Source organism: Syngnathus scovelli, chromosome 14 (genome assembly GCF_024217435.2).
Source record: "Syngnathus scovelli strain Florida chromosome 14, RoL_Ssco_1.2, whole genome shotgun sequence".
Classification (NCBI taxonomy): Eukaryota; Metazoa; Chordata; class Actinopteri; order Syngnathiformes; family Syngnathidae; genus Syngnathus; species Syngnathus scovelli.
Window position 1 is genome coordinate 13,050,368 of NC_090860.1, and position 13,811 is coordinate 13,064,178.

The 13,811-nt window shown below is 47.2% G+C and overlaps 1 protein-coding gene across 4 annotated transcripts; it reads right to left on the reverse strand.

The window, feature by feature from the left end:
- Nucleotides 1-73: 73 nt before the first annotated feature.
- On the reverse strand, nucleotides 74-13,624 carry stxbp5b (syntaxin binding protein 5b (tomosyn)). Of its 4 annotated transcripts, XM_049740677.2 has the most exons (28): nucleotides 13,103-13,624; nucleotides 11,605-11,702; nucleotides 10,873-10,954; nucleotides 10,702-10,802; nucleotides 10,246-10,380; nucleotides 9,419-9,482; nucleotides 9,206-9,289; nucleotides 8,540-8,663; nucleotides 8,402-8,480; nucleotides 8,102-8,256; nucleotides 7,815-8,035; nucleotides 7,677-7,744; nucleotides 7,557-7,597; nucleotides 7,260-7,480; nucleotides 6,916-7,121; nucleotides 6,691-6,816; nucleotides 6,457-6,608; nucleotides 5,973-6,035; nucleotides 5,847-5,903; nucleotides 5,683-5,730; nucleotides 4,923-4,973; nucleotides 4,683-4,799; nucleotides 3,833-4,075; nucleotides 3,391-3,754; nucleotides 3,157-3,322; nucleotides 2,924-3,035; nucleotides 2,628-2,848; nucleotides 74-2,555 (listed from the first exon to the last, which is right to left on the reverse strand). In XM_049740677.2, exons 1-28 carry the CDS (start codon nucleotides 13,235-13,237, stop codon nucleotides 2,514-2,516), a joined length of 3,576 nt encoding a protein of 1,191 aa, XP_049596634.1. In that variant the 5' UTR covers nucleotides 13,238-13,624; the 3' UTR covers nucleotides 74-2,513. The 4 variants fall into 4 exon arrangements, with proteins under 4 accessions (XP_049596634.1, XP_049596635.1, XP_049596636.1 ...); XM_049740678.2 differs by lacking the exon at nucleotides 4,683-4,799; XM_049740679.2 differs by lacking the exons at nucleotides 4,683-4,799; nucleotides 4,923-4,973; nucleotides 5,683-5,730.
- Between the last annotated feature and the right edge of the window lie 187 nt (nucleotides 13,625-13,811).

The following is a 13,811-nucleotide window of genomic DNA, read 5'->3' on the forward strand; positions in this document are numbered from 1 at the left end:
GCCAAGCAAAAGCCTTTATGCAGCAGCGCGTTTGCAAAAGCCAGGAAAAATCACACGCGCACTCACACGCCCGTCCAATGTAAACATCTCGTTGAGTTCTTATTGTGAGTAAATACAAATGTCGAGATAATACGCGTTTGTAAACATGCATCGATGTGCGAAGAGATATTATGGGCAGCCCCCGTTTTGTTTGGGCCCCGCTTTGTGGTGTATCCCCAAGCGCTAGAAAAGGCGAGGCCACAAAAGGTGGGAGCAAAAAAGACCTATGTGTGTGTGTGTGTGTGAGAGAGAGACAAGAAAAAAAATACAACGCTCAAAGTTGAGGCATTCCATCCTAAATAATGAAATTTAAAGGTACTCCTTTGGTCGCACACACACAAATCTGCATATGTGTGATCCTGAAAAACAAACCTGATGATAAGCAAATGACACAGGTTGGCAAATGACATATCGAGACAAGCATAGATAAGTTCTGACGTGTTTTGGTCCTCTCACAACAACAAAAAGAGTAGAAAAAATAGTGCAAAACGCACATCACATGGCTGCTGCTTGTACTCAGTGGCTTTCAAATTGCGCTTCTTTGTGTCGTATTTGGCGTGAGGGAAGTTTTTACACACAAAAAGCGGGGAGAAAAAAAAAAAAGAAAAAGTTGCTTTGTCCTGTTTCACGGACTAAATTGAAGTCTTTTTTTGGGTGTGTCTGATTAGGCGAAAAAAAATAATTCAGACTCATTGCATCCGTGTAATTATCTTTGTTTTATATTTTAATGTTTTTTTAAGGAAACAAAAACAATCAGCAAAAATTTGGAAAAAAATACATGCAACAAAAATTTGGCTAATTTTTGCTGATTTTTAAAGAGCTAATATCGGCCGGTAAGGTTGGCCGGCCTATCCATCATTGGTTGAGCGCTACTTCATGAAATATGTCAACTATTTTTTTTTTTTTTGAGCAAATAGATGAAAAAATAAATGCAAAACACCATTGTCATGTTTCTGCAAATTTCCCCCAACCTATTGCACCAAATATACGGGCCAACAAAATGGGCAATAAATAATACTCAAAATTATGAAATTAATCTCTTTGGTGTTACACAGAAAAGGAAGATGGCCAGAATATCTCATCAAATTTAAGCTGTTTTCTTATTTACAATTATTTGGCAGCGACAAGCGCGCACACAAACCAAAACTAAAAAATTTACGCAAATAACAGCTCAAAGAAGAGTCAGGAAAAAGCAAAGTTGTAAATATTGGCTTCATACACACACACGTCCCTGAATATATGTATCCTCGCAAACACGCGGCTAAACAGCTAGCTTAGCATGGACGTGTCGGCAAAGGCAGAAAAGAGAACAAAGGCTGACTCAGAATCAGTCGTAAATAACACTAGTAATAAACCCGACAAAAAAAAAAAAAAACAAAGCTCGCCAACCATCATCGCACCAGAGTGAGAACGATAGCTGAAATTAAAAAAATACATTTCCGTAATTTAATTCCTCTCACATAAAAGCCCTGCGAATACAGTCAAGAGCGTCCAGTGTACTACATGTCAATTTTACGCACATCTGCAAAAATTGTCCGCATTTCCAAGAATTCCGCCTAATAGATGGACTCAAATGAGGTATTCTTTTCAGCATGACGGATTAAGTGAGGGGGGAAAAAAATTGAATTAAATTCAAAAAGGTCAGGGTATTTCTCAGATGTGAAAAAGACTTCAGTGTGAACTCAACCTCTCCGGAAATTGTGTGCAATTATTTCATAATTAATACAAAGTAATGCCCGGCTAACCAACATCTTGTTAAATGACCTCATAAGCTTCTTGTGTGTCTTGATAAATAATAATTTCCATATATCATGATAAATAATCAAACTTCGAACGACATTTTTGCATCATGATAAATAATTAAGTAGCTTTTTGAGTGCTCTGATAAATAATTTAATAAATGTGTCCAGCAAAAAATAATCAACTTCCGTGTCCTTCAAATCAAATAAACATACCCAAATAAACTTCTTACGTATCTCGATAAATAACCAAAATTAAAATCAAAGAAAGGTGACAACCTTTTTTTTTTTTTGGGGATAAAGATAATGAAGTAGTTTACCACCAGCCCTTATTTGCTAGGAGGTTCATCAGCTCCCGCTTCATATTCCTAAGTGCTTCAAAATGGCCGTTTCCTCACACAAAAGACAAAGACAGACCGAATCCTTCAGACAGACGCCGACAAACTTTGATGATTGGACTTAAAAGATGGGAGGGGAGGTCACAGAATGCAATCGTCAGACTTCTCCTCCTCATTTAGGTCCAAAACTGTGGTCCTTCGGCCAGCGAGGCAATGCAAAGATAATAATAAACGCAATTCCAAACAGCTCAGGAGAACCTTCCCCTCACATTAGACAAGGATGACAAAGGATCTGCAGCTCCTCAGCCATATTAGCGCGCATGTGTGTGTGTGTGTGTGTGGTGTGTGTGTGTGATTACAGAGTCCCCAGTCCTCATCCAGGCGTTGCCCGCCATCATCAGAGCTGGTACCACTTCTTATCTTTGTACTTTTGCATCATCTGAAAGTAAAAAAAATAAAACATCACGACCCAAAATGCTATTTTTATCTAAAAAAACAAAAAGTGGATTACGTCATGAGCGTGCTTGGAGAAGGACTCGGCGCTAGACATCATGGCGGCCGTCCTCTCCTCCAGCTCGCCCAGTTTCTGGCCTCGCTCGTCCAGCGCTACCCGCGCGCGGGCCAGGTCGCCGACCACGCCCGACGCCGCGCCCTTCATGCCTTCCATGTTGCCCGGGCCGGGGATGTGTTGGGCCAGGCTCCGAGAAGCCTTCCCGGACGCCGTTTCGCCGACTGACAGGGAACACGGGATCTTCAACAAAAGTGCCGGTATTTATTGAGATTAACACGGCCGTTTTAATCACTCACAGAGATCTTCCCGATCCAGAGACTGAGCTCCTCCACCAAAGAGGCCTTTGAAGAAACCTCGGTTGGGAGCTTCTGGGGTCTCCACTGGTGTGAACAACTCACTCAGCATCTCCTAAAAAGGGGACACAACCGTTAGTTCCCCTCTTGAGCTTGAGGCAAGTTCAAGACTTTTTAAATCCATTTGATAAATAAAAAAAGAGGTGTAGTGTGGCAAAAATATCTTTATAGTAGACCTGCAAGTTGTCACAGGTCTCCTGGCTGTAGGTGATCCTCTGCACCTCCATGGGCGAGGTGAGGTACAGAGCCTGCCCCAGATTGGAGAAGCAAAAGGTCCGCGCTATCCGCATGTCCGTCAGCGGCAGGTAGTTGACGTCCAGGAGGGGCCGCAGACTCGGCAAGCTGCAGACAAAAGTGTTAAGACGCAGGCGGGCCCTTTGAGGGCAACATTTGACCAAAGCATCTTCTACCTGAGTGTCATGATGTGTCCGTTGGCGCAGAAGCAGGCGATGCAGTTGGCTCCGGCCATCTGCACAACGTCGGCCCTCAGCACGAAGGATGACTCGGTGATGTTGTGTTTGTGGACTCGGGTCTGGGACGGCATGGCCACCACCTTGGCTTGCTTCTCCGAGCACAGGACGGCGAACTGCGAGTCGTGACCTTCCTGCGACGAAGGCGGCGACGCTGGCCGGCGCCACCGGCTCCTCTCCTTCTCTTTCTCCTCGTCCGAGGCGTTGGGATCGTACCATGGCTCGTAGGAGGCGGGCAGCGCCGCTCCGGCGGCGTCCAGCAGGGCCATTGTTAAGATGCCTCCTTTGAGTCTGGCCACCGTTCCTTCAAATGACAACGTAAGGTATTTACATCAAATTGAAGGTAAACGGAGAAACAAGCTTTCCACAAAATTCTGATTACCGCAGGAGGAGATCCCGACTGGCTGAATGAGCCTCTGGTCGTCGCCGGGTGGCAGGCTGATGGCCAGCAACATGACAGAGCCCTGGCTGGTGCCCACCAGCACACAGGGGCCTGGCACGCCGTCAGTCGACTTCCTGGGGAAGGTCTCGCAGAAGCAGAAGGCGCAGACGGCCTCGCGGGACTCCCTGTCGATGCTGGTCACGCTGGAGCTACGCGAGCGGTTGAATGAGATGTCCTTGGAATCTGGATTGGGAAAACACAAAGCGCCTTTTAGAGAGCAATCTGTTATTTTAGGATGGAAGGACACTTGGGAGAGAAGAAGTGAGAAATGAGAAGAGTTAGGTAGGTTGTTATTGCTATTGTTTTTTTGAGGAGTTACCGATACCAAGCACCGACACCACTGGTACTTTGGATATGTAATTGACCCCAACATAGACAATGACAGATAACGTCTGCAAAAATCCTTCAGGCTTGAACCAAAGTGACCCAAGAGATGACAAAACCATCCCTTTTGGATTTTACCAAGGTATTCCAAGGACACACCAAAAAAGTCAATTCTTTTAAGGGCCAATTTTAGGGATGCAAAGTCATCACTTTTTGAGCTTTTCCACTGGATAAACAACTTGAATGTCGTCCTTTGCTGCCATGTTGAGAGGCAATAATAAAAAAAAAAAAATTAAGGAATCTGCAGGAACCATCACATAAGAGCACCAACAAGCAATGCGTGGGAAAAAAAAATCCAGTTGAGCATTCTCCAAACCCAAAAGCGCCACCGCATGAGAAGGGAAGCCCGCCCCCTTGTGGCGAGAAACAGGTGGTCCGCCTTGAGCTCTGCCAACGATGCACTCACTCATATTATGGTCTGAGTTTGCTGTGGGGAAAGCCAACTTCACGCTCTTGCGGCTTGATGTGGGCGTGCCGGTGTGGGTGTAATAAAAGCGTTTCCTGGACGGGCTGGAATGGCACTCTGGCCGCCACACACACACACACATACACACACCACCTTACATTGCTTAATGCTCAAATTTCAAATCTCTGAAAAAAGGGAGGGGGGGGGGGGGGAACAACGTCGTTAACAGTTCAGGCTTACCCGTGTTTGGTTTATGCTCATTAGACGAGCTAATTTTCCGCGACATCCTAGCTGAAAGACAAACACAAGACGCCTCTTGAGAGGGAACACTGGACGTGGGGAAGATAAGGACAGTTTTTTGACGGAAAGACAATTTTCGTTTTACAGAACGAGAGCAAAAGCGTGGCGATGTGACATACGGCAACTGTTGAGTTTTTGTCGACCTGAGAATATCGGTCTTTGACCTTTAGAGCTTACGTTGTGTTAAGATTCACTCTCGGTGACACTTTGAACTCGTCAAACCGCAAAATTGTTGCTGGTTAGCGTCGTACCGCCACACTTTGCACTCGCGACCAATCAAAAAAAGCCTGTAAGGATGAAACGCAGCCAGAAAACTGATTACACGTCGAAAGAACTCGACGAGGAGGAAGAAGGAAGAAGCCAAACGGTTAGTGTGTCGGCACTACGGCGGCCCTCCAATCACAAAACGGCTCATTCAAATAGTGGACAAATATTGAGAAGCTTTTAAGCGGGATTTCTGAGTTTTGACGAAAAAAAACCCAGCGGAAAATCTGAGGAGAAAGATCATGCATGGAAGAGTCATTGTTGTCATTAGTAGTGAGGGGTACCACATTTCGATTTCACACCTTTGCGCTCATTGTCACAGAGGAGGCTGCGTGTTAGCAGGCCGCCAATCACGAGAGAGAGAGAGAGAGAACGAGCGAGCGACACGGGCCAAACACACTCACACATATGCACACGCGTGTGACTGATACAGTACCAAAGTCATTGGCAACCGTCTTGGAAAAGCGCCTGCTTTTGTACTTCACTGGAAACAGTTGACAGGGAGAGACATGTCACGTGGTGACGGACCAACACAACGCAGACAAAATGATAAAAAAAAAAAAAAACACGGACAAAGACGCTCATATGGACACACAGTACCCTTTTTCATAAACTTGGCCTTGCGCTCATCATCAGAATTGCAGGGCGAGGTGGATCCTATGTGAAGGACAGCGATTTCAAACAAAGAACACAAAGACGCTCGAAGCCCGGAAGACATCAGCTCACCTGAGTTGGGAGACTTGCAGCGTTCTTCTGCGGCGTTGGGCCCGTCACTGGAATCGCACAGCGCTGTGGAGGAGAAATAAAAAAAAATCCATAAGAATAAAATCAGCCAATCAAGAGAAACTCTGAATCCCTCCCCGCCGCCATTGTTGAGCTATGTTCTTCCTGTTGACTTTGACCACCTACAGAGTGACTAGAGTTGTCCGAGCTACAAGAGGACTTATGGGTGCTACATCTATCGCACGTCAACGGGAGCGGGACTACCTAACTTGACTTACTCAAGTGAGACGGGCGCAGTCTTTTCACAGACTCGCAATACACGAGAGAAAGTCTGGACATGAAAGACTTGCCTTCCGTCGGGACAGCTTAACCAAGAGACCACACAAATGGAGTCACGGTGCAGCAACCCAATAAGACGTTTTGAAAATAAATTCATAAAAATATTACTCATGCAACACAAAGCGGCAGAGAAGACAAAATGTCTGACCTCCGGAGGGCTGGCGGGCTTTACGCGGGGAGCAAGGCTGCCTCTGGTAGGGCTCCGACGCGCCGTGCAGCTCCGACGTGCCGAGGTTGAGCAGCAGCGTTTTCTGGAGGTAGTCCACCACTGCCATGCCGTTGCTGTTACCAAACACCACCCTGAAAACACCACAGATCAAGATGTCGTTTTTGGATCCGTCTGAAATTTCATCCAGAGTCAAATCTCTCTAACTTTACTCACAGTCCGTACGAGGAGTTGATGGCCAAGCTGGTGATCGGCTGAGGAGGCTCCCCGCTCACCCACACCAGCTGCACCACCAGCTCCACCTGGTAGCCCGGAGACTGCTTCAGGGGGGAGCCGCGCACCCTGAAAACAAGCGATGCTAATGTTAGCATCATTAAAAGTAGCCATGCATCTTTTCATCAACAAACATCTGGATCTTGTGTGCATCTATTTTCTCCCTACTGAAGGCAGGGCATGTTGTCTCGGTGCCCGTCCGACGAAGGATTGCTGCCGTTTCCGCCGGCGGAGGGTTGATTGGAGGCTGTGGCGGGGGCGTCGCCCTCCTGGGGGCTGGGGGGAACCGAGGAAGCCTGCGTGGGGGTCTGCTCGCCGCCGGTGTCGGGCGAGTCGGTGTCACTCAGCTCGCATTGCATGCGTACCTCTAAGAGCTACGGAAAATAAAATTTGTTTCAAAATTGAAGGCCGAAAATAAATAAATGGGTCATTTGATTTTCGTGTTTGTCCGCTGGCTTATTATTTAGCATGATTATTTTTTTGAAATTAGAATTAGTGATGGGAAAACAAACCTGCACGTTGGCGGCGGCGGCTTCCTGCTTGCTGAAGCGGTAGACGATGACGTGCGCCGACACGCCGGCCACGCACAGCATCCTGCTCTCTGGGCACCAGCACAGCGTCTGGATGGCGAAGGGATCCTCGTCCACGATGTCCGTGTTGGCTTTCTCTTCCTTGCCGCGGGCTCTCTCGAACACCTTGGCCGTCTTCAGCTTGTACAGCACTTGGAGCATCACTGCGGCGAGACGAGGGAAGTTGGAGAGTTGCCGTGGTGACGGTGACAAAATGTCAAGGCGGATTTGTCTACTTACATGCAGAAGCATCCCAAAATTTGATAGTGCCGTCAGCGTGTCTATTTTTTAGAGGGAAAGCATAAACATGAATGAAGAGCTTCGGGTTTCTACCCAAAAAAATTTCTAGCAATTCCTCACCCGGTGATGACGATCTCAGGGTAACTTTGCGTGCCTTGTCCCCAGTTTCCCCCGTTGATGGGCCAATCCTAGACGAGGTAAATCAATCCATGAGCGCATGCATGACGACAAAAGTCCAAGTCCAGATTGAGGTCCCACCTTCTTGCTGTAGCCTTGCCTCTTCTGTCGGCTGCCCACTGAGTAAAGTGCGGGAATGAGTTCGGCGGGGCAGTCGGCAAAGTACTCGCAGCAGGTCACCGGGGACTCGTGGATGCTTAGGGGGTAAGGATTCTCGAATATCGGGTAGCCGATCTGTCCGAGGTCGATGACGACTAAATCCCGCTCCAGGAGGACCACCACGGCGTACGGCTCCTGAAAATCTAAAAAGCAAAAACAAAGCATAAAGGAAAACGATACCGGTGCATGGTCGGCAACTCGAGGCTCACCGTTGGGATACGGCGTCTCGCACAGTGTGAGGAAATCCACGATGGGGAAGTCCATCTCCAGGACGGCGGTGCTCTTGCCGTGCATCACCGTCAGACAGGCTCTCCGGCCCACCGTGTCGTAGGACAGACCGCCGGACAGAACCATAAACGGGTCTCTGGCGGTTGGGGAGAGAAACCGAGGTAAGGAGGTCAACAATCTTGATTACAAATAACTATTTAAAAAAGCCAAAACTAAATGAAATGAAAAACTCAAACCTACACACAAACTGTTGGACAAAATGTGAACGTCTGCTCACTTACCCAGCCCGTGTGGTTTTGTACTCCACCTTCAGGATGGGCTTGCACGGCTCTGGCTTTTTGCCATCCTTGGGCTGCTTTCCTAGTTTCAAATGGAAATGTGAGATAAGTGTGTGTGTGTGTGTTTGTAACAGTGCCTACCATGCGGCGTGATGATCTGCGTGGGCTTGGCAGGGGTTCGAATGTTCCAAGTGGTCAGAGTGCCATCGGAGTGGCTGCAGACGAACTGCTTGCCCTCGTGGTGCCAATCGACCGAGTGGATGGCCTGCAAGCCACCAAAGCGTAAACGGCACACGGTGGGTTAGGGTCGGAGAATCGTTACAATTCAATATTCCAGCTGGGTTATTTTTCAGACACCATCGGCTCCTGTCAATGCCGATTGAGTCGTTAGCGTCGCGCTAGCTCCCGTGAGCGTGTGATCGAGAGATAGTGTTTGTGCGTGCCGACGTTATCTCACGGAAACAAAAATGTGCACTGGCATCATTCCATTCATCTCATCTCCCCTCATTTGAATATTGTGTCTTCGTAATGCTGGCTAATATGATCTTAAAATATAAATCACAGATTTATTTATGGATTATGAATCCAAAGCAGGAGAGCACCTCCATTTTGGGTGAAAAAAAGTCAACAAATGTAATTTATCTTAATCCAAGCTGCTGTAGCTTGCTTCAAAAGTGACGCTGACAATCTTCACCACGATAAGTGTTGTCTTGCATTTCTGGTTTTGCTGAGGTGTTGGGCAACGCTGCTTAGGCGGAAGTTGAAAAACGCCGCTGTGGAAGAACATAACAACAGGGACTTCCTTACCTCATCATAGTTGTAGCGGCAGTCAGCTTTTTTGGACTTGAGGTCCCACAACACCACCACGCCGCACTCAAATCCAATGAGGAGCTTCAGTGACAAGAACACACAGACACACAAAAGCGGCTCGAGATCACACGAGAAGAGAGCAGGATTTTTGGACCCTCATGAGGAGAACCGCCTTTTGTCATTTCCTCATCCATTCACAGCGGCTGTTACCTTTCCTTCATCCATGGGGTTATCACTGATGTGCACTACAGGCCCTGGGTGTGTCTTGGTGGATCTGTGCGGAGGTTAAAAGGGAGGAAAGAAAAACAAGGTGTCTACGGTTAGCGTCGTTTGCATTCTCACCGTTAGCATGCGGCTAACATGACATTAAAAGGGAATACTGTGACTGACGAGAAAACTTAGAAAACATGCCGTGATTAGTGTTAGTACCCTGAGCAGGGCAAAAAAACAAAATGGAGGAGGGAGGAAGCGAGAGAGAGGACAGGGTCACATGAGGGTCCGGGAGAGATTATGGAGTGGGGGCTATTGCATCACCGTGGAAACAGAGAGCGGAAAGAAGCGTGCGTCTGGGCTAAGAGAAAAGTGTGGCTGGCTGCGAGTGCGGCGGTCTGGCGCGACTGGATAATGAGCTCATTGGCACTGATGAATCAATATAGCAGAAACAGCAGCGGCGAGGAGGGGAGGGGGGGTGTGTCCAAAGATGTCCGACAGCAAAGCCACTCAGTGATCATCACAATTTGGCACAAGGTTCTGTTAAATAAGGAATGACTCTGTTCAGTCGCACTTGAACTCTAAACAAAAACATTTCCTGTCCTTTTTTTAACCGCAGCGACAGACTGATTACTTCCTGTTTTCAAAAGAGAAGAACTTGCGAGTCGAGCGCTTAAGAGGAAAGGAAAAGTACAAGTACAGGAAGTTCAAAGCTACAATCATCTGCATCTTTTATTTTTATCGTTTCATTTTTCACTCAAATGGCAATGCTCCCATATCACCGGCCAGAGAGCCAAAAAAAAAAAGATGGAGGAGGCGGGACTCACAGTTCGATGGCTTTGTTCCACATGATGACGTAGCCTGAGAGGGTGAAGGACTCCACGTTGACGATGTGGATGTTGCCTCGTTCCGTGCCGATGTAAAGCCACTTGCTCTGGAAGGGCAGGTGGCAGTACGTGATTCTGCGGGAGAAAATAAACCTTAAATATAGTCCGATTTTCAACACCAAATTATCAGCAAGAGAGACTGACTGAGATTGAATTACAAAACCCTCTCGCTACGGTTCTTGCTAATGAAACGGGACTATAATTAGCCCAGCGATGGACAGGATATTGGCGTCCATATTGTTGTCGTCTCTCACACACACACACACACACACACACACACACACACACACACACACACACACACACACACACACACACACACACACACACACACACACACACACACACACACACACACACACACACACACACACACACACACACGTCTTACTGTACCTCTCCCTGTTGAATTTGAGCGAATGCAGGATGGCGGGAATCTTTTGCCTCAGGTTCCACAGGTGGATGCTGTCATCAGCTAAGGCGCTCACTAGTGCCCCCTGAGGAAAAAAAGTCCAAAAAGGTCAAAGGTGACTAGAAGGTGTAAGTGTTAAAAAAAAAAATCCAAACCTCATTGATGAGAAATTGGAGCTGGATGACGCCGGCGCCACTTTCATGTTGGCAGTAACATTCCACACCTGCCCGACCGAAGCTGCGGGTTGGCTCGGTTAAGAAAACCACACGCAAAGGCTGACGCAATTTTATTTCTTTTTTTTTTATTTCTCTTGTGAAGTCCATAAATTTACTGCCATTTTAGAGATATTTAGGTCAAAAAGTACAGGTACAAACGGCTCTAAAATCCTCACAGTTTTTCCCCTTAATTCAAATTAATTCATTTATTTCATAAAAAAATATATATATATTGCCGTATCATCTCACATTGATCACTAAGCAAGTGGCGCCTATCGAAGTGGCCGCTTTGCAAACAAATTGCGCAATAAATCAAACGGGCAGGGGAGCCCGCGTCTGTCTTGTTTGCTGCCGTGATTTCGGCTATGTCTCTCGTTTAGCTCGGTCCCGACGACAACCATCTGCCCGCACGACCTGTTTCGGTGTCGTCTGTCTGCTTTGGACCTGGAGATGAAAAAGGCGGCGCGGACTCATTAGGCCTTAGCAAAGAAGAAAAAAAAAATAACACCTTCTGCAAACAGCGCAAGAGGAGACGCTCCGGACAAACAAGACGCCTCTCCTGAAGGAACCCGACGACACATCCGCGTGATAATAAGTTTGAACAAAAAGTGCTGAGTCACTTTCTGCCCCCGTCTTGTCATCTTGACACAGGTTAAAAACATAAAAGGATACAGCCTCAAAGCTCCGTTAAGTGTCCCGACAGCCAAGATTTTCTGCACGGGGTCGAAGGCCATGGAGGACGGCTGATGTGGGAAGCCATGACGCACAGTCTGGGAGAAAGACAAAGCGCAATTGCAATCAGAGACAACAAGCGGTCATCTGAGAAATATTCCTAGAACCGAGCGATATGGCCTTCAAATAAAAACCACCGCTTAATTTACGACTTGCTTGTTTCACCTGCAACCTTTAAAGTGACATTTTCGTCATCACAGAATCTTTCCAATGCAAGGCTCGAAGTAACTAATGATTAGACGGAAGAATTGGCCAAGCCTGTTCAAGAATTGGCAGCCAACTGCTCGACACGTGTAGACAAACAAGCGGGCGGACAGGTCTTCAACGAGGAAGCCGGTGTCAGCAAATCAGAGAAGGGATTCCCTGAGCGGCAGACAAATCCAAAGGTTTGGGGAGTTATGTTGAGAAATCGGAATCAGCTTTCGTAAAAATCACACGTGTGACTTATGCCAGAACAATATTATTGGCTTTTTTGTTGCGGCTCGGGAGTGACTGTGCCCAATAAACGATACTTCCTACCAGGAAATAAAAATATATTTTCACGTGATATTTTCTTGTCTTTATTGCCAGAGATATTGGACAGACTGGTCCTGAGGGACGTGCCCAGGCTGGGTCTGTGTTTTGGATGGGAAATGTGAACATTTGCCACTCGGCAGTAACTGGATTAACATTCCACAATTACAAGAACACATCCTCCCTAACATATTTGTCAAACAAAAATCGGTCCTTTTCTCCTGCCAGCAGTGTGCGGTGTCCAAGCATGAAAATGATATCTTGCAAAACTTGTTCTATTGTATTTGGAAACAAAAATATTTTGTAAAACGACGGTTGTACAAGTTCAGAATGTTATCTGCTTTGGAATGGACGTTTGTGATGTAGTTAACAAAGATGCCCGGATTCAAAAACATTTGGCTCTTGTCACTCAAATTTGATTTATAAAAATTGCGTGCAACCAGATGGAATTAAAGTACATAATGCGCAAAACTTGCGTAAGTCTTCTTTCTATATTGCAAGCACAAGGACAACATGCAATGGAATTGACCACTGAAGAGTCAATTAATTACCAATATCAGCAATAAAATAAAATAACAGTAACCATAAATAGCATGCAGCGTCACGAGTTGATGTGAATTGCTAATTTAATTTTTCTTTCTTGTCCTCACACCTCACAAGACCACCACTGCGTAGGGCAAAGTCGACTTTCAACTATGCGAACATGAAGCACCGCAGGCCGGCTTAGCGAACCGACGATCCCGGCAAGCTAGCCGGGGCTGAAAAAAGTGAGCCGGGGGCGACAAGTCAGTGCGGCGCAAACACGCACTTTGGCAGCCCGCCATCACACACAAAATCAACGGACGGACTCATTTAAAAGTCTAAATGTCCTCCACTCGGAGGCTGCTAGCTGTCACTCCGGGAGACGGAGGGAGAAATACGGCACCTTGCAAAGCTGGAAATGCTCCGACTGCAGGCTCTCCGGGACGGCGTCATTCTCCTTGGCGGCCCCAGTGTGCGCAGCCGAGGACGAAGACGACGTCAAGCCGTCCAGCACCTTACGAATGTTGAACTTCTTCATTTTCTTTGGTGGTGGTGGATGAGGTGACGGGCAAGCGCGCCGCACCGAGAGAGGCGAGCCGAGCCGAGCTGAGCTGCCGTCAACTGGCTAGCAGAGGGTTGGGGAGGGTTCAGTGAGGCGGGGAGCTCGGAGCTTAGCCACTAGCTGCTTAGCTTGACTAACGCACACTTTTCAACGCTGTTCCGTGTCCATTTCGCGGGCTGCGTAGGGTGTCGCCGAACGGCATCGACTGGAAGCTGCCCCCGCGTCGTGGACCTGCGTCAATCCGGCATTTACGCGGCGGTGTCCGAGCGACAGGCGAATAGCCGAGCTGCGGTCAGCCCGTTTCTCTGCCCTCCTCCCACAAGCGGCGAGCCGGGCGGAAGGAAAGGAAGGAGGGAAGCTAGCTGATAGTGGTTAGCTGCTAACAGGCTAACGGACTGCAGCGAAGACCCGGATGTAATAAAGTATAAAATAATAATAATAATTAATAATAGTAATCAATAGCAAACCATAAAAAAATGAAAACCAATACCATGACTAATCTAAAAAAATATAATAAAATAGTCGTGGCAGTAAAAGCAAATCAACAATA

What these genes read in the sequence shown, in the direction of transcription:
- stxbp5b (XM_049740677.2), bottom strand. Translation starts at nt 13,237, where the DNA reads ATGAAGAAGTTCAACATTCGTAAGGTGCTGGACGGCTTGACGTCGTCT. An exon ending in ATTTTGGGATGCTTCTGCAT is followed by an intron (nt 7,481 to 7,556) that starts GTAAGTAGACAA and finishes GTCTCGCCGCAG; the next exon opens with TGATGCTCCAAGTGCTGTAC. An exon ending in TGAGCATAAACCAAACACGG is followed by an intron (nt 4,800 to 4,922) that starts GTAAGCCTGAAC and finishes TGTGGCGGCCAG; the next exon opens with AGTGCCATTCCAGCCCGTCC.